General features: G+C 42.0%; 1 protein-coding gene across 1 annotated transcript in view; it reads left to right on the forward strand.

Moving 5' to 3' along the window:
• Nucleotides 1-17,959, forward strand: part of pm20d1.2 (peptidase M20 domain containing 1, tandem duplicate 2) — a 34,187-nt gene extending 16,228 nt beyond the window's left edge. Inside the window, exons 5-13 of the mRNA XM_084334167.1 lie at nt 1,433-1,566; nt 1,985-2,104; nt 5,199-5,274; nt 6,638-6,699; nt 6,810-6,888; nt 9,989-10,060; nt 10,153-10,318; nt 13,549-13,648; nt 16,768-17,959. Coding sequence (XP_084190293.1) covers nt 1,433-1,566; nt 1,985-2,104; nt 5,199-5,274; nt 6,638-6,699; nt 6,810-6,888; nt 9,989-10,060; nt 10,153-10,318; nt 13,549-13,648; nt 16,768-16,897 — 939 coding nt within the window. The 3' untranslated portion in view covers nt 16,898-17,959. The remainder of the gene's footprint in view (nt 1-1,432; nt 1,567-1,984; nt 2,105-5,198; nt 5,275-6,637; nt 6,700-6,809; nt 6,889-9,988; nt 10,061-10,152; nt 10,319-13,548; nt 13,649-16,767) is intronic.
• The last annotated feature ends 2,963 nt before the right edge of the window (nt 17,960-20,922 follow it).

Consider the following 20,922-nt stretch of genomic DNA (forward strand, 5'->3'; position numbering starts at 1 on the left):
GTCTCCGGGGGAGAAATATGATTGCGATCACAGATTTTTGAAATATTGATCTCAATGACGTGTTACGGCGTCATTGGCAGAATGAGCATGGCGGGGAATGACGAGTTTAGGCGTCCTTGGCAGAGAAAGTGTTAATTGTCTGTTCATACTATGTTTTTAACCCATTCTCCGCCAATCACGTGTTAAGACGGGTTCAAAGGTCATGCGTTGTCTGCCAATAACGTCGTACAGCGTGTTTCAAGTTCATATTTCATATTTTCGTCATGGTATTCATATTTCGTTGACGGAGGCTGGTCTGATGCTGTTTGAGCCGGCACAACTCTGCAACGCTTCAATACTGCCACCTGGTGGCTGATCGGCGATAATTGTGACCCCGGTGCGTCTCCCTATTCCATCCGGCCACTCGTTTATCGTCCCGGGACTCAATCCACACACCGTGGACAATGGATCGTTGCCATAACTCAATAAACAACATGATTTGGGCGTATATTAGTATTATACAAACTGGAACTGGATCGCCTCGATCCCCACCACATAACTGGGATCTGTTTGCTCCACTCTCATCGCCCAACGGTACGAGGAGACTGACGTGAGTTTCAGCGTTTTTCTTTATCATTTTCGATACAAACTGCTCTGATCAATATATCACCCATACTACATAAATCATTTAACGTCGGTCACGGAATTAAAAACGACCCCCCCCCCCCCCTCCGTTCACCCGCAGATGATCAGTCATAATGTTTAGGACCATGTACAGTTGACATTTTTAATATGGCATGGATCAGTATCAAACTGCATTTGATAATCTAATATATGCATTTATGCCTATATCTCATGTTCTATGAAATACTGCAGAAAACGATAAAAACATATTTATACTCTAGACGGTATTTTCGTATGAATGTGTGAATGAAAAAGTAAAACGTTCCTACATCCTGAACGATCGATAATTGATGTTGAATGGGCCATAGTAATGTCAATTTAGCAATACAATTTTTAAAAAGTTATAGCCCTGCAAAGAAGGTGAACATCTCCATAGACAAATAGCGCTGGCAGAGAATGGTTTAGGATGATCAAAGTGGTGGCAGAGAATGGGAATGTTTTAATTTTAATTTAATTTGTATTCTGTATTTTATTTTATTATTATTAATAATTATTTAATTTAATTAGTTTGAACTGTTTTAACCCTGTAGCACTTTGGGATCCTAGTGAACAAAAAGTGCACTACAAATACGATTTATTATTATTATTATTATTATTATTATTATTATTATTATTATTATTATTATTATTATTATTATTATTATTATTATTATTATTATTATTAATTGCAACTCTACACAACTGTACACCAAAGCCCTTCCTATCTTTACTTTGACAGTGAGACACACAGTGACAAATTGTGTGTGTGTGTGTGTGTGTGTGTTCCAAGGTGAGTGGTTTCCAGGGCGCTGTGAACATTGTGCGTCTGCTGAAACAGCGAGGTGTGCGGCTGGCGTTTGTCCTGGATGAGGGCCTGGCGATACTGGATGGACTCATCGGTGGCTTAGAAGGACCTGCTGCTCTGTGAGGATATAGTATATACTGCTGTCCTTTAGTTCAAGTTTTGTTTTATTTGTCACATATACAGTAATAATGTACATTACAGTGAAATGCTTGGTTCTGTATGAGCCTCCTGAGATTGTGCTTCATATAGCGAAAAAAAAGAATAAAGTCCAAACACTATACAAACTAAAGTACAAATGAAGTTCCAAAATGCAAACAATGAGGTTCAAAAATGCAAACTTTAAAAAGAAGAGATGCAAAATGAGGTATGGATGTAGTGCAAATCTTTTGTAAAAAATAGATAATGGTGTGTAGTGTTAAACGTGTCTAAAGTTAATGTTACGGGTGAGTGTTTGTATAACGGCACTAGAAACATGATGGAACTGTTTATGTTGTACAACTACAGTAGGTGTGTGTGTGTGTGTGTGTGTTTTCTCAGGATTGGAATCAGTGAGAAGGGCCAGGCCACAGTGAAGCTCAGTGTGTCTATGGTCCCGAGCCACTCCTCGATGCCTCCCAGCGAGAGCAGCATTGGGATCCTGGCTGCAGCCGTCAAGAGGCAAGAGCCCAACGTCGTCACCATCAAACCTTTATTTAACCCTTTCACTACCACACTACAGAAGGTTAACCCTTTCACCACCACACTACAGAAGGTTAACCCTTTCACCACCACACTACAGAAGGTTAACCTTTCACTACCACACTACAGAAGGTTAACCTTTCACTACCACACTACAGAAGGTTAACCCTTCCACTACCACACTATAGAAGGTTAACCCTTTCACTACCACACTATAGAAGGTTAACCTTTCCTTACCACACTACAGAAGGTTAACCATTTCACTACCACACTATAGAAGGTTAACCTTTCACTACCACACTACAGAAGGTTAACCCGTTCACCACCACACTACAGAAGGTTAACCTTTTCACCACCACACTACAGAAGGTTAACCCTTTCACCACCACACTACAGAAGGTTAACCCTTCCACTACCACACTACAGACGGTTAACCCTTTCACCACCACACTACAGAAGGTTAACCCTTCCACTACGACACTATAGAAGGTTAACCCTTTCACTACAACACTATAGAAGGTTAACCTTTCACTACCACACTACAGAGGGTTAACTCTTTCACTACCACACTATAGAAGGTAACCCTTCCACTACCACACTATAGAAGGTTATCCCTTTCACTACCACACTACAGACGGTTAACCGTCTTTAGTGTGGTAGTGAAAGGGTTAAAAGGTTGCCCTCATTTCCAATGATGATGATGAGTAACGGTTAAAATATATGACAAAATTACACAAGATAAAAACAAAATCTAAAAACATGGGGAAATAACCTAAAATACAAGATAAAAATTCGGATAAGATCAAGTCAGCTAAAAATAGTTACACAGACTTATGTAACACAGTTGTTAGTGATCGTGGCTTTGAACTGTACACAGGTTGGAGGAGTATTGATCTTTAAATGTGCATCAGGAGCATCAACAGAAAAGGCAGAGCTTCCATGCTCAGAACAAGCTCGAGGGACCTTAACCCTTTACCCGTCGGTAGTGTGATAGTAAAGGGTTAACCTTCTGTAGTGTGACAGTGAAAGGGTTAACCTTCTGTGTATTGTCGCAGTGAAAGGGTGAACCGTTTGGTAGTGCGGCAGTGAAAGGGTTGAATGTGCATTGAAGGATGTTCCACGAGTTGGGAGCATCAACAGAAAAGGCAGAGCTTCCATGCTCGGAACAAGGACCAGTGTTATTTTTTTTATTTAGTTAAAATATCCTATATATATATATAATATAATAATATATGGTCTACATGTTAAAATAACAGCTCTACATTCCGACAGCCATCACTGATACAGAGTGTCTGGTCAGTAACATGGGGTCTCCCAGTCCCTCCTCCAGCTGTGCAGTAAACACAAAATATATTTTTTGGCATCTCTTCCCACTTTATCCAAGTGGGAGAGAGAACCCCACACTGCAAAAACAAGAGATAAAAACTAGTTTTAAAAGCAAATATGTGCTTGGGCGGCTGGGTAGCGCAGCGGACTAAGCGCCTGCTTACCACCGCAGAGACACTGGTATTGAATCCAGCTGTCAGCGGTACCTCCGGCTTGGTCGGTCGTCCATACTAACCAATTGGCAGTGTTAGCTGGTGGGAAGCCGGTGGGGTGTGTATCCTGGTCGTTGTAAACAGCGACTCCTACAGGTTGGTCGGGGCGCCTGCTCAGCGAGGGAGGGGAACTGGGGGAAGTAGTGTGAGCCTCCCACGCGTTACGCTCCCCCAGTGAGAGTCCTCGCTGTCCGGTGAAAAGAAGCGGCTGGCTGACTCCACATGTATCGGAGGGGACATGTGATAGTATCTATCAACCCTCCCTAGACCGGCAAGTGGGGGGCAACGGCCAGGAAGGGGAGGGGGGAATTGGCATAACAATAAAATTGGGATGGGAGAAAAAATACAGAAAAAGGAGGAGAAAAAGTAGACAAAAAGAAAAGAAGCAAATATGTGCTTGAAACAAGTACAATAATCTGCCAATTGCAGTAAGCTAATTTGTCTGCAAGATCTCTTGAAATAAGTACAAATATCTAGGCTTCTCTCTCCTACTTGGAGAAGTAAAGTGGGGAAGGGATACCAGGAAATGTATTTTCTGTTTACTGCAGAGCGGAGGCACTACACCACTTACAGCTCCTTAAGCACAAGCCGGTCATCGGAGCGAGTCAGATCGGGTCCAAAGTTACAATCCAGCAACATTGTGATGTAAGGTGGTAGCTACCAATAATTACATTTCCAATCAAGCCATCTCTTGAACTACAGTCCACAGAATCCACTGCTCCGTTCCTCTGCTACTCAGACGGTGCTCTGGGGAGTCGTGCGCTTCTCTTTGAGTGCTCTCCTTGCCAGTAGGAATGTTTAAATATGGGAGCGACTGGGTAGCGTAGAGGTCTAGGCACTGGTGCGGAAGGGTAGTGTAGAGGTCTAAGCACTGGTGTGGCTGGGTAGCGTAGAGGTCTAAGCACTGTTGTGGCTGGGTAGCGTAGAGGTCTAAGCACTGTTGTGGTTGGGTAGCGTAGAGGACTAAGCACTGGTGTGGCTGGGTAGTGTAGAGGTCTAGGCACTGGTGCGGAAGGGTAGCGTAGAGGTGTAAGCACTGGACCGGTTGGGTAGCGTAGACGTCTAAGCACCCTCCTGCCACCGCAGAGACTCTGGGTTCAAATCCAGCTGTCAGCGGTACCTCCGGCTTGGTCAGTCGTTCCTACGAACACAATTGTCAAGTGTTCGCCGGTGGGTATGTCTCCAGGTCGTCGCAAAGAGCGACTCCTATCGGTGGGTCGGGGCACCTGTTCAGCAGGGAGGGGATCTGGGGGAAATAGTGTGAACCTCCGCGCGTGTTATGTTCCCCCAGTGAAACTCCTCGCTGTCGGGTGAAAAGAAGCGGCTGGCGACTCCACATGTATGGGAGGAGGCATGCGATAGTCTACACACTCTCCCCAGACCGACAGTGTGGGGCAATGCACGCAACTTCCAGGAAGGGAATTGGCATAACGACTAAATTGGGGATGGGAGAAAATGATAGAAAGGCAAATAAAAAGGAATGTTTAAATGTCTTGTCCCAAAACCTCTCCTAACTTAACACTCTCTCTCTTCAGACTAGAAGACAACCCGATGCCCAGGCTGTTTGGCCAGGGCCCTGAACGTGGGACTTTTGAACACTTGGCTCACAAGGTAGGACACTGGTGCAGAGACGCTTTCACTGTTGGTGAACAAAGGTTTTATAGGCAAAACAAAACCATATGCCTCTGAAATAAAATGTGCGCATCTTTTGGGGCAGCCTGAGCTTCAAATATGTAAATAAAATATGTATCAACCACAGGAAAAAGGTACACGATGTACGTTATGTTAGCCATAAGTAATATATTTACGTAAACTAACCATACCCCTAACCCTAACCACACTGTTACCTTAAACTAACCCTAACCTTAACCCTAATCCTAACCCTAAACTTAACCACACCATAAACTAACCATAACCCTAACCACACTGTTACCTTAAACTAACCCTAACCACACTGTTACCTTAAACTAACCATAAACTAACCACACTGTTACCTTAAACTAACCATAAGCTTAACCCTAACCTTAACCACACTGTTACCTTAACCTAACCCTAATCCTAACCCCTAAACTTAACCACACCGTAAACTAACCATAACTCTAACCCGCCAATACGAAACATAAATATATTACTTGTATATATAACATAACGTACTGTGGTCGATTTTTAAGTACTTTATTTAGGTTTTCTGACGAGACTGTGTTGTTTGGGGGGAGACCCCAAGGCACTGCTCGAGGAACCATCTGAATGAAGCCCAGTAACAACCCGTCCATACAGAGCTCTTCACGGCCCTGGGGTCTCGCCCCACAAGGCACAAGGTTTGGGTCCTGAAGAGTTTTGCCTACAAGGTGACGTCGATTATAGCCTAATGCTGCAGACTCAGGAGGTGTGTAGTGTACTGGCTGCCCCCTCTGAATTAGATTTGTCAGTTCATTGGACGTTTTGGTCTTAAATCGACCAGAGAATTTGTTAGTCGATTGGTGGTTGTTGTTTTTTTTCCTTCATGCTAAATTAAACGAATTTTCCTGAAAGAGGACATGGTCAGTTCTGGTCAGCACCAGAGAGATCATTCTGCATGACTGCCATGTGGGAAACACAATTTTACAGATTTTCTGATGAAATAAACAAAGTCCTATGACTGCTAATCAACTAACAACCTCTTTAGTGGAGGACTGTCCTTATTAAAGTATATTCTTTATTGTTCTCTGTTTTCTTCAATACAATTATTTGATATATATATATTTTTTATATTTATATAGTGGTATAACACATGTATACCTTGATCTGACAACACTGAATCATATATATTCTGATAGCCCAGGTTGTTCTGATAATAAAGATCACTTCATTGTACAATACAGGGTTGAGGTTTTACAAGCATTTCTATAAGAGTTGACCAGGCGAGCCTAAAATATCACAAAATGGCTGCGACCTTGAAGTGTTTTAACTGATTTGTACCTCTCTGATTTTACAGTTTGGACTTCCGTTGAAGTTCATCATGTCAAACCTGTGGCTGTTCTCTCCACTCATGGGCAGGTATCTCCCCACAATGCATTCAGCATGTTATTGGTGCACAATATGTTATTACCGGTAATACTATTAGCGATTGTATTGGATACAGTAAAAGATTTGTTTTTATGTTGTAGAGTACTGGAGAGAAGACCGGACACCAATGCTTTTGTGAGGACGACCACAGCTGTCACCATGTTTAACGCAGGAGTTAAGGTACAGAAAGCAATTTTACAAAACAAAGGTAATTTACAGCAGAGAGCAAAAGAGTGGCTCATCGTTCTTTTTTTTGGGTTACTTGGTTTATCAGTTTTAAATCAAAATCTTTGATTTATCTGTGGAAGAATAACAATTCTTTTTTTAAACGAACCTTCTTACTGTCCTCTACTGTCATGCACTCTTCCTAATAACATACACTCGACACTGCAGCACTCAAGTTTGAACACTTTGATGAACATTGTTACTCAGCTGATAGAGTTGTACCCTTCTTTGTCGTACAAAACTTGTACTTTAAGTCTCTTTGGATAAAAGTGTCAGCTAAATGACAAAATGTAAACATTTAAAAGATAGGATAAGATTTGGTTCAGATTCAAACTTAGATACTTAAAGCCCCAGGAAACAAAGCCTTAAATTGTTAAAATGTATGTATTATATCCAACATGCGTGTGATATTAACTCATTGACTGGCACACTGTTTTTCCATCTTTACTCCCTGGCGCCAGCGTTATTGACCATTTTCACGATGCTTGCGGACCCATCATATATTCTATATTATAGCTATGGAGACAATAGTATGGCTCATTTGACAGGCACTATTTATAGTCCAACAGGGACAAAACAGTTCATTTCTACATACCTTCGTTTGTGCGCTATACCACGTTAAACATCGCCCCGTTTCACAATAATCCAGGCTGGTTTTCTAGATCGTAAGATATAGTGTGTTTTGTGCAGCGTATGCGCAAATCTCGCGGCTGCTCGCCTGAAACCTATATTATTGCCAGGTCAAAGGTAAACACGTGACCTTGTTTCTTCACAAAGCCGGGGGGGGGGGGGGGGGGGGGGGGGTGTCGTTTTCCGACGCTGTGATCATTACAAAAGCATGTTTTAGGATGGGATTCGGTAAAGTAGACGTAAAATAGACGTTACCTTTGTTAGAAGGTACTCTATTCTCGCTCCGAGTCCAAGTGTCTTGAATCAGAACAGGATCAATACATATAACGTTAGGCCCTCATCCGTTGTCTTCTTCGTCTATACTATAGTCTGCTCGGGCCAGACTATAGACGGAGCCGAATAGGCAACATAGTCCAGCATAGTCTGGTGGAAACGCACCTTATCGTCCATAATCATCATCCATATAATCCATTTAGTCTTCTTCATAATATCCAATAGTAGGGATGCACCGAAATTTCGGCACCGAAAGTTTTCGGCCGAAAATGGCAAAAAATTGCCTTTCGGCTTTCGGCCAAAAGAGTTTTTTCACCGAAAATATATCACAGAAACAACCTAACAACCTTGCGTGTTGTTGTGATGATGTTGCGCTGTCGGGAGTCGCGCTGTTTCTATGTAAACTCTGCGCGCAACGCGTCCAATAAATGCGTCTTTAACATGCTTTATATCCTTATTTACTATATGCCGCGGTTAATCACTGAGTGATCTAATATGCATATTATTCAGAGCGAGAGGGGGGGATTGTGTTTCTCACATTGACGCTGTCTGTCTGTCGCGCGTCTACTGTGCCGAGTCAAGCGAGCACATTCAGCTGGGGACTAGAAAGGTGCGCTCAGTAGAGCACAGATGTCCGCTGCGCAGCCAGAGACAAGATGGAATTAATGTACTGTATGCATTCAGAAGTGCTGAATAAATGTTTTATGGACCCATAATAGTGATTATTTATTATTTAAGTTAAGTTTTGCCTTAATCATAGGGCGGCTACGTGGCGTAGTGGGAAAGGCGCTCGCCACGAAATCTGGAGACGCTGGGCTCGCCTGTTCGAGCCCAGCGCTCCACATTTGCTTTCAGTTTAGCTGGTCGTCCGTACTAATACACATTGGCCGTATTAGGGGGTGGGAAACTGATGGGTGGGGATCGGGCGTTGTGGACAGCGACTCCTACAGGTCGGTTGGTGCGCCTGCGCAGTGGAATCAGGAAGTGTCGGGGGCAGCGTGAGCCTCCCACGCGTTACTCCTCACCACTGAGAGATCGAGCTGCGCAGGTGAAAAGATGCGACTGCTGTTACCTCAAGTACCGGAGGGGACTTGTGCTATGTATGACTTAGTCCACATTGCAGCCGGCTTGTGGGAGGCAAGAAACAGCGTTCGTGACAGGGGAGGGTTGAATTGGATGATACGAAATTGGGATGGGAGAAAATATAGAAAATGGGAGAAAAAGTGGATAAAAAAAAAATGTTTTTGCCTTAATCATATATTTTTCCATAATCATAATGTTCCACAACACTGGTAAAAAAATTATATTCTATGAATCATTTTCGGCCTTTCGGTTTTCGGCCAACTGTTTTCTATTTTCGGTATCGGTTTCGGCTAAGAATTTCCCATTCGGTGCATCCCTATCCAATAGTTCGCTCTAGGCGATCGCCATTGTCGAACGTGTCCTTCTCACTGCTGCTCGCACCCTACTAGTAGAGTCCCTAGTGCTTTGGGTGCTGTGGGACCACTCACACTAAGCTGGCCCATGCATGTTCATAAGGTAGGCGATACTGCCACCTGGCGGGATTCAATCATCATTGCAGGTCCAATCCACACTCACAAGGCCTGCACAAGTGCTTAGTATGAGAAAATCGAAGAAAAAAAGGAAAAGGGAACTTAAAAATGAGAGATATCGTTTTTAGCGCTCAACGCTTGGATTTCAAACACGAGAAATCTCGTGTTTGGCACTGAATGAGTTAAGCGTCCACCAAAGTTTGAATAAAAGAAAATAGGCTACTGGTGTACTGCTACCGGTGCCCAAAATCCATTCCCCTTCAAATTAACTAGATTCATAACAACTTTTGATGTGAACAATAAAGTGCATGCGGCAGTTAGATTGATAACAACAAGATCCATGTGTGTAAGGGGAATGGATTCAGGGCAGGCAGTGAAATGAGCGCAACGAACGATAAAAATAACGGCTCACACACCAAGTATGACTCGGTTCCTTTCATTCATACCAAAGAGCCGTTCAAAAGAATCAAGTATGACTCGGTTCCCTTTGTTCGTACCAAAGAGCCGTTCAAAAGCATCACTATATAATGTAAACATTGTATTATACTCATTCATGTAATTTACCTTGGGAAAATCTTCTTTATCTTCTCTCATCACAGGTTAACATAATTCCATCCCTCGCTGAGGCTTATGTAAATCTACGCATCCATTCTGCACAGACATTACAAGAGGTGGGGTCAGCAATTTCAGTCTGCTCTTTTGAGAATTCCTCCATGAACATAATTGGATTGACCTAGATGTGTGACGTTTTTCTGTGATTCAGGTCCTGGATCGGATCCGGTCTACAGTCGGGGACCAGCGTGTGAAGATGGAGCTGGTGGATGGGTTTGACCCGTTGCCCGTCAGCTCCTACGGTGAAACTGCCTTTGGATTTCAGATCATCAAGAAAACCGTGCTGGATTTGTTTCCACAAGTTACGGTCGCGCCTGGTAAGAAACTGAATATAAAAGAGTTGGTAACAGACTAATGGTTTCATTTGATTAGTTAATATATCAGCCTGATCTCGCTTGAAATATGTAAATAGTACTAATCGACCACAGGAATGCATGTTATTTTATAGTCATAAGTACTATATTGACGTATATTACATATTAAAATAGAACAAACCTAGGGTGCTGAATGAATGAATGAATGAAAACTTTATTTAACAGATTGCAGAATGGGTACAATACAGTACGGCTCAATACATACAATTGTTAAGGGGATGCAGACCTGAGAAAGACGTTTGTCTTGTTTCCATCAGGGTCCCCCATTTTCAATTCATATAGACATTTATGACATACACAACATACATGACATTTATGGCATAGGGACATATAGGTATTTAGTACTGATACATTTGTGACATAGGCGGTATTCAAATATACAGTACTGTTACCCCTAGATCCTGACAGAGTATATACATATGATGGGGAGGGGACTGTACATTAGGAGGGGGTGGGTGGGTGGGAGGGAAATATACATACGGCGGGGAGGGAATATATACATGCGGTGGGGAGGAGACTGTCTATTAGGAGGTGGTGGGGGTTTTGGGCATTTACGGTGGCCAGTTTCGAATTGCAGCCTCCCGTAGGTGCTCTTTAAGGGCGGTTTTGAATGTGGGCAGGGATTCACATTCCTTTACAGCTTTGGGTAGGGCGTTCCACATTGTTGTGGCATAATTGCGGAACGTGTTTAGTCCCTTGTTTGAGCCGAATCTGGGTTTAACATGATTTGTTGAGCTTCCTCTGGTGTAGTGGTTGTGGTATTCACTGACCTTTGGGAAGTATTTTGACATGTACATGGGCACCCCGGTCGTATAGTGTATCTTGTAGACCAGGCCCATTGCAAGTTGCTGTACTCTGTCGTCTACTCTAAGCCATCCTAGGTTGGCAAAGTGGGCAGGGGTGAGGTGGGTTCTGGGGTTCAGGTCAAGTAGTAGTCTGACCAGTTTGTTTTGTGATGTTTGTAATTTTGTTTTAAGCGCCTTTGAGGTGCTTTGGTACCATGAGGTGCACGCATAGTCATAGTACCCTTGAATGAGTGCTCCTGCCAGAGTCTTCAGGGTATTCTTGTTTACCAGAGAGGAGATCCGGTACAAGAATCTAGTTCGTTGGTTGACTTTTTTTATTACATTGGATGCCATTTTGTCACAGGAAAGATTTGCCTCTAGGATGGAACCCAGGTAGGTAATTTCGTCTTTCCTTGTGACAATATTGTCACCCACTGTAACTGAGAAACCGTCGGTCTTGCTGAGTTTGTTATTTGAACCGAAGAGAATGGACTCTGTTTTGCCCATGTGTAATGATAGTTTGTTATCAGCGAGCCATATGCAGATTTTGCCTAGTTCCGTGCTGAGGGTTTTTTCAACCTGCAATTTGTTCTTGTCAGAGACCAGCAGGGCTGAGTCGTCCGCAAACAGGAACAAGTTGCAGTCACAGGCTGACGACATGTCATTTGCATAAATTAGGAAGAGTAGCGGTCCTAGTATGCTTCCTTGTGGAACACCACAGCTCACTGTGAGGGGGGGGGATAGAGTACCGTTTACCTCTACCATCTGTTCTCTCCCCTCCAGGTAGGATTGCATCCAGCTCACTGATAGGCTATCAAAACCAATTGCTTTTAGCTTGTCCATTAGAATGGAGTGATTGACAGTGTCGAAGGCCTTTTGTAGGTCCAGCATGACCATGCCGCAGTATTTGCCAGCGTCCACCTCTTGTTTGATGTGGTCGTTCAAATAGAGGAGGCATGTGTCAGTGGAGTGGGACGTTCTGAAGCCAGATTGGAATTCGTAGATTAGGTTTTTTTCCGCCAGGTACTTTTCGACCTGTTCGTAGACTATTTTCTCCATGACTTTCGAGATGGAGGTAAGAATAGAAACAGGGCGGTAGTTGCCTGGGTCTAATTTGCTGCCCTTTTTGTGTAGAGGGGTCACTCTCGCAATTTTGAAGTCCTTGGGGACGTGCCCCTGTCTTATAGAGAGGTTTATTATGTGTGTGATGACTGGGGTGATGGCGGCTGCTGCGTCTCTGAGGAATTTGGAGGGGATGTTGTCATGGCCAGTGGCCTTGTTAGGTTGGAGGGCGCTAAATTTTTTGAGTACCTCATCGGTTGTTACCATTTCAAGTTTGAAGTCGTCTTTGTGGACCCCTAGGTTTTTGTAGTATGCTACTATGTGTTCTACCCCATAATGCCCTGAGTGGGAGGGTAGTTTGTTTACCAGTGTTGTGGCTATGTTTGTGAAGAAGATGTTTAAGTAATTGGCTACATCCAGCTTGTCTGTGATGAGCGTGTTGTCCGTCTTTATGTTTATGTTTGAGAATCTGGTTTTAAGTTTTTTACTGCAGCCTAGTTGATTATTGAGTAATTTCCAAAGTTCGCAGGGTTTGTTTTTGTTTTCCTCCGTTTTGTCGTTGATGAAATTTCTTTTTGCGGTTCTGATCATGATGTTTACGTCATTTCTTAGTCTGCTCACATGGGAGGCAAGTGCCTTTACCTCAAGACTACCAAGACACACTTTTCTGATGGCCTCGCCCCAAATCTTAACCACACTGTTACCTTAAACTAACCATAAACACTGAACCCTAACTTTATATCTTAAGCATAACCGTTAAACGTTAAAAGGAACCATCATCATAGTATTGCTGTGTTCGTATCAGGGTGGGTGGCTGGCTTACTGGCTTAGTCTAGTGGTGAGAGCACTGGCCCACAAACACAATAATTTTTGGTTTGGGTCGCGATGTTTGTTTTGGACTTTTGCCGATACGAAACGTAAATATATTACTTATACAAGATGTAAATATATTACTTGTGGCTATGTAAGTAAGTATTGTACATTATGTACCTTTTTCCTGTGGTCGATTAGTACTTTATTTACGTTTTCTGATGAGACCATGTTGCAGCTATATAATCACTGTTATCTGTTTTCGGACTGTTTATTTTCTTTTTTTTCCCAGCATTTTAATCAGGTAGTTGCCCTATTTCTGTAACATTTTCATTGGACTATTGATGTCATGATGTTGATGTTTGTGCCAATGTGGCTGTAATGTTTTGTTATTTGTCAAGGACCCCAGGAAGACTAGCTTGTCGCCTAGGCGTCAGCTAATGGGGATCCTTTTAATAAAGTAAAAAAATAAAAATGAAGTATCTCGATATGAATATTCATATATTCAACATACAGGTATTTGTGTTGGGAACACCGACAGCCGCCACTACAAAGATCTGACCAACGGTACCTATCGCTTTGCCCCTACTTGGTTTAAACCTGGCGATGCTCAGAGGTAAGAATGCTCAAATGCTACTTTTGATACTGAATACAGGGTTCGCACAAGGTCCTTGAAGTGCTTAAAGTGCTTGATTTTTTTACAAAAAAGTCAAGGCCTGGAATTCCTTAAACAGCCAATTTTTTTTAACAATGTGCTTAAAAAGTCATTGAAATTCAAATAGAATGTTTTGTTTATCCATGATCAAATTGTTCTGAATCAAGAAATCGTTTTTTTTGTTCTGTTTTAACACTTTCAGTGCCTTGATTAACGTTGATTTACCCTGTTGAATGCCACCACCCACTTCAATGTTAGCGTTAAAAACGCCTAATCTATGTTTTAAAGTATGGCTATGTGTCTAATCTGCCCGTCGCTTATCAATGACTTGTTTGCAGTCAACATTGTCGAAACGGATTGTTTTTTAATCGGTTCATATCCTTTTTATAGCATTTCGAAAAGCTATCGTTCTCTCGAAAATCTTCTGAAAATTGAAACATTCTCCCATAAACAGCATTTATTGGAATATTCTCGAATAGACTAGACACGTTGTCATTTGTCTGCCTATTTATGAATAGTTTTCAAATAAACGCTAGATTATCGATAGTATATGTGTACTTATGCACGCTATAGACGCGAGCTGAGAAATCTATTCTCTCGTTTCCTCAAGATCACACACAGCCACACACACATACACACATAGGGGACACGCTGTTATCTCAGTGAATACAGCTCCGATTACCCCAAGACTGGTAACATAGACTCCTTACCTTAGATCAGATGTTCTCCAAAAAGATTATTCCAATTCCTGATCGCCATTCCAAATATCGATCACGCTTATTGATTGATTATTGGCTGCTGTAAATATATATTCCACACTGCTTTCCGTCTCGCGATCAGATCCCTCTTGATCAGACAGCTCGCCAGCACAATGGAGCCAGTTGGCTCCACCTCTACAGATCTACAGATCCCAGGTCAGTCTAATCGACTGACCTGCAGTTACACAGGGATAGACGATAGGGGGCGCTTTTTTCCCATTCGAGCTCCTGGAGGGGTTGCTGTACCAACGGGAGACTCGGTTGATGAAATATGAATTCAGATCGCTAATAAAAAAATAAAACGGCATTTGTCGTCGTCTGCACTCACCGGGGGGGCTGATAAAACGAGATATGTCGTCGCTGGCACTCAAAGGGTTAATAAAACCTGATGAGTCGCTATCTCGCGCGCTCCAACTGCTTTTCCTCATTTCTTCACATGTGATGCTCTAGCTGGCAAGCAGGCCAAAACAATTCAAAACGTTAAACAGCATTTAAAAGTGAATTGTATCCTTGGAAATAGTGCTTGGAAAAGTGCTTAAAAGTCCTTGAATTTCATTTCGCAATGTCTGTGGGAACCCTGCTGAATACCAATGTTGTCAACTGACCCTGCTGTAACCAAGTCATGTGACGTTCACGAACGATCCGATTCTTTTGAACGGCTCTTTGGTACGAACGAAGGGAACCGAGTCATACTTGATTATTTTGAACGGCTCTTCGGTACGAACGGAGGGAACCAAGTCATACTTGATTCTTTTGAACGGCTCTTTGGTACGGAGGGACCCGAGTCCTACTTGGTGGGAGACGTTATTTTTATACAGAGGGTGGAATTCCAAAACTGCAACTAGTATGGTATCATTAATTTCACTCGCAGAGTTTCTTTTAATCTGACATAGTAACCATTGCAACAAGCATGATTCATTTACAATCTCATTTCCCCTTCTGTCTTCTATAACGCAATAAGGATATAAGGACGTTTTCGGGAACAGGATATGATCGAGGACAGGCGACTTAAACCCGAAAATTGCTGACGTCTTGTCACCTTAATATAGGCCTATATTTCTTCATTCAAACGTTGGTAGACACTAATATCACACTCATGCTGGATATCATACATTGGATTGGATAGTCTTTATTATCCCCAAGGGGCAATTTGGTTTGCAACAGTAATAGTACACAGCCCAACCACTACACATGGCAAATATACAATAAAGACATAAATACATTAAAACATACAATATATCACCATACAACTGCAATCAGGTGTAGAATAAGAACACAGAGTATTTGTTGTGACTATACAGTAGCAGCTACGCCTAAGCTTATTTAAAAATTGTATTCCAACAGCTGATGGAACAGATGATCTCAAATACCTATTTGATGTGGCCCTCCTATGGGAGTTATACCTCCGTCCTGAAGGCAAGAGTCGAAACTCTGCATAGAGAGGGTGCTGAGGGTACCGCTAGAATGGCCTCTGCCTTCTGAGTGGCTCTCACTTGAAAAACATTACTGAGATCATTCAAGTTAATGCAGATGGTCTTCCGGCACACTTTAATGATACTTCCCAGCCTATTTTTATTAGCCACGCTGAGGTTGCAGAACCAAGAAATCATTGCGAAAGTTAAAATATACTCGATAAAAGAAGAATAAAAGATTTTCATCAGTGACCTATCGACATGGAAGCCCCTCAACTGTCTTAGGAAAAATTATCTCTAGTTGGCCTTTTTACAGATACAATACATACTCCCTTGCCATACCTTGGCTTTTACTGAAATAACGCCACTGGACTTGGCCATAATAAGGTAATTTATAGGCCTGATATTCTATATTCTATATTCATATTTCTAATAGCATGTGTCCGGATGGCAAAATTCAGTACTGTATCTACAAAACTCCCTGTAAACTTGACTTATTGTGATGTTTCTTCTTGACTTGTTTAAAGAAGACGTGTCCGGCCCATGGGGACATTAACGTGTTTTGTCAGGCCTTACAAATAAATTTGATTTGATTTATGATTCTGTAAATCATCTGCCCTTTATTAATTTGCTTAGATTTTTTGTACACATGATCTCAAGAAGGTGTTGAATGAGCTCATTGGCAATTCCTCATGTCTGGCCAATGTTAGCATGGTGTTATTCACCGTCAAAGATGGCTTTTTATTTTATTTTTATATATATAATAATTGATATTATGTTATATATATATTATATTCGGTGCGTTTGGGCCGTTAAGACACCCCTGGTTTAAGCATTAAACCACCAGGAACCACAAGATGGCAACATAACAGAAAAACAAACTTGTTTTTTGTCCTTCTCATTTTCTCAGGTTCCATGGCATCAATGAGAGGATTTCTAAGAAGAATTATGAGGAAATGATCGTGTTTTACTTCAATCTGATCCAGAACTGTGACATCCAGAAGCTCCCTGAGCCCCACAGCACTGTCCATGAACTCTGAAGGAGGGAAGGGACCGATACCATTCTGGTATCTGACGTCAGGCCAATATCAGGCCAATATCAGGCTAAAACCAGGCTAAAATATATAACATGTCAGAAATCAAATCTGACATCATCAGAAATCAAAGCAAGGCACAGAGAAGAATGTTACGATAATCTCTTTGGATATGCATTCAATGTTTTGTTCAGAGACACCAACGAATGGACCAGGTCCATAGTGTTTTAGAGAAAGTAACGACTCAGATCTGTGCTAAGTTTAGTCGGTATATGCAGTGAAAAAGTCTATCGGCACATCCTTAACCATAAACCTTGGTTATCTTACCTGTTGGTATAGCCTGATGTCCACCACAGAACCAAACGGCATCAGTCGTGACTTACACATTGTTTGAGACTCCCCCCCCCCCAAAACATTTGATTATAAACATTTTGAGATGGCACTGTTGTGTAAAAATTACTACTGACTTACCACTGACTGTAGTATATGCCATCCCTTTTTGCAAAAGACAGCTGGGATTGGGAAAATGGTAAAGATGTTAATGAAATAGGACATTCAAAAGGTTTTCCTATTGATAAAACAATAGATGGAACTTCTACTTCTAGATTATAACAGAATATGGTTGATGGAATGTGCCTGTGAGGTACAGAAACGTTTACTCTGACAGAAAAATGAACTCTTCATGGTCATGGACACATTTGCACTTTGACCTTTTTTTATTGTGTGCAGAATATAATTTACACTGTAGTTTGATAGAGAACCACTATTGATTGTGAGAATAAATCTGAGAAGTTGTCAAACTTAGTATAGCTCACAAACTCTTGCTGGATCGTGTGCCATGTTTCTGCTAAAACTTTGCTGCTTGGTTGTGGGTCCATCATTCCCTTTGATAAACACAGCATATGATGGGCAATCTCAATTATATATATATTGTAAATAATTAAGGAACAATGTTTGATGGTGTATATTTATCAAAAGATGCCGTCTCCAGTGTGAGAGATGCATGAATACTGCTGCTGTTCAGTTCTGAGTTGAAAGTTCTTGACAATCAATAAAAATATTTCTTGTATCCCATCCGTTTCTTCCTAGTGTATGTAAACACACCCCCATAAATGACACGTAAATGTATTCTATTTTATTTAGCTCTGTGGAATCAGAAGAAATAAGAAAATAGATTGTGATACAGATTTAGTTAAAGGCCTATCTGTGATCTAAATAATAAATAAATGGGCAGACCCACCACCAAAGATTAATAAAATAGGATTGGAGTCTCCAGTTGATTTAACTGAGTTCTCAATATAAGGAATAACACTAGACAACAGGTGAATTAATACCTATGTGTTTTGCATTGTATTTGCCGTGTTTTGTGGCTATAAAGGTTTTGTTTCCGTTAGTGTTTTTTTTTTATCTACTTTTTCTCCTATTTTTCTGTATTTTTCTCCCATCCCAATTTAGTCGTTAGTTTGGTCATTATTATCATGGTGTTATTCACTGTCAAAGATGCAAAGAAAAATCATAATTCATATTCTCCTTTGTTTCATCACAATTTAAGCAAGCCTAGTAATAGACACAATATTTCTGACACTGTGAATACATTCCCTGAGGTCCATGTACCTAGATACCAAGAATATGCAAATAGCCCTTGTAGAAGTGGAGCAATATTCCATTTACCTAGGTATACATTTTATGCAGATTTTCACCTGGGGTGGAACAGGCCCTTTAACATTCTGTGTTCTAAGTAATTGACCGGTATGACAGATTCTTGGATATGGATGACTCATCATTCAAAGAGATAGGGGTTATCAAGATTGCGGCAGAGTGAACTCTTTAGGCAGACTGCAGAATCCCATCTAAAGGGAACGCAGTAGAATGCACAGTGCATTCTCCCATCACATGTGTAGAGCACAATACAATAATATAATTATATATATATATATTTAATATAATATAAATACAATGTAAAGAGTCAACTAATTGAATTAAGGCTCAATTGATAATTCAGAAGGGTTTACAATTATTTTTAATTTGTAGGTCCCAAATAGGTGCCAAAGAAGTGACATACACATCTTTCAACACCAAATTATAAGGGTTTTGGGGGCAGGGATTCCAGTGGTAAAAATAAAATGGTAAATGGTGCATTTATATAGCAGAGTTTTATCCAAAGCGCTTTACAATTTGTTCCTCACATTTTTACCCATTCACTCACACATTCACACACCGACGGCAGAGGCGACCATACAATGTACCAACCTGCTCATCGGGAGCAGTTAGGGGTTAAGTGTCTTGCTCAAGGACACTTCGACATGCTTCCCGGGAGGAGCAGGAATCGAACCAGGAACCTCCGGATTACCAGACGACTGCTCTACCTCCTGAGTCCTGAGCCACTGTCGCCCTCCACGGGGTTCCAAGCAAAACCCTGAACAGGCTCCAGTATGTTCAACACTCAGCTGCCAGGGTTCTCACCAGCACCAAACCCTGGCAGCACATCACCCCCACCCTCATCCACCTCCACTGGCTCCCCATCAAATCCTGCATCACCTACAAAACCCTCCTGCTCACTTACAAATCCCTCCATGCTGTGGCACCTCAGTACCTCACTGACCTCCTCCACCCCCACACCTCAGTACCTCACTGACCTCCTCCACCCCCACACCTCAGTACCTCACTGACCTCCTCCACTACAGACCTTTGGGGACAGAGCTTTCAGCGTGGCAGCTCCCGCACTCTGGAACTCCCTCCCCGCAGAACTCCGCACCGCCCCAACTCTGGACTCATTAAAAAAAACTCCTCAAAACCTACCTCTTCAACTTGGCATTTAACCCCTAATTTCCCACTTTGAATGTTGTGTCTGTTAACCATGATTGTTATTTTTGTTTGCCCCCCCCCCCCCCCCCCCCATGTAAAGCGGCCTTGGGTCTTATGAAAGGCGCTATATAAAATGAAGTTATTATTATTATTATTATTATTATTATTATTATTATTATTATTACAACGTCAAGTTCAGAAGTGCTGAGTGTAGACAATCTTGTAATACAACTTTGTAGCAATGGTGGGTGCTACCATAGATATATAAAGACTAGATGGTGCAAGGCGGAGTCTCCCACGTAGTTCACCGGTGGTCATCTTGCTTCAGTAGACTACTGCTTTAACCTGTTCCACCCGACGGGACCGATACCGGTCCCGAAATGCCATCTAGTCATTAATCAATATTTTTTTGACTGTTGTATAAAATTTGAGATTTAAATTTCAAACGTATTCAAGTATTAACATCACTAACATGTCACAACAGTATGTAGAATGTATATTATCATCAATACGTTAGTTTAGCAATAGGTTAAAAGTGTCATTACATTTACATTTACATTTAGTCATTTAGCTGACGCTTTTATCCAAAGCGACTTACAAGTTCTGTGCGACAAGACAGCAAGAAGGGTATAACTCTATCAGCTGAGTAACAATGTTCATCAAAGTGTTGCGTGTTACAGTGTAGGTTAGTTTATTAGGACAAGTGCATGACATTAAGGTTAGTCAGGGTTAGATTTTTTTTTTTTTTTTTTTTTTTATCATTTCAGATAATGGTTGAAGAAGTGAGTCTTTAGTCGACAGCGAAAGATTGGACGGGATTCGGCTGTCCTAACTGGGATGGGTAGTTCATTCCACCATTGTGGGGCAAGGACTGAGAATAGGCGGCTTCTCTTTGATGACCCTCCGGGAGCTTGGATAGGAGTAGATCTGAGGCGGCCAGAAGATGCAGAGCGTAGGGGTCTTGAGGGTGTGTAGTTAGAGACCATTGACCGGAGGTAGGCGGGAGCGGTTCCCTTTGCCGCACGGTATGCTAGGTCGAGGGCCTTGAAGCGGATACGTGCAGCAATGGGGAGCCAGTGCAGGTCCCTAAGAAGTGGGGTGACATGGGCCGACTTCGGTAGGTTTGAGATCAGGCGGGCCGCTGCATTTTGAATGAGTTGAAGAGGCTTGGTGGCAGTGGCCGGGAGGCCAGCTAGCAGTGCGTTGCAGTAGTCGAGGCGGGAGAT

Source organism: Notolepis coatsorum (genome assembly GCF_963971535.1).
Source record: "Notolepis coatsorum genome assembly, chromosome: 17".
NCBI lineage: Eukaryota > Metazoa > Chordata > Actinopteri > Aulopiformes > Paralepididae > Notolepis > Notolepis coatsorum.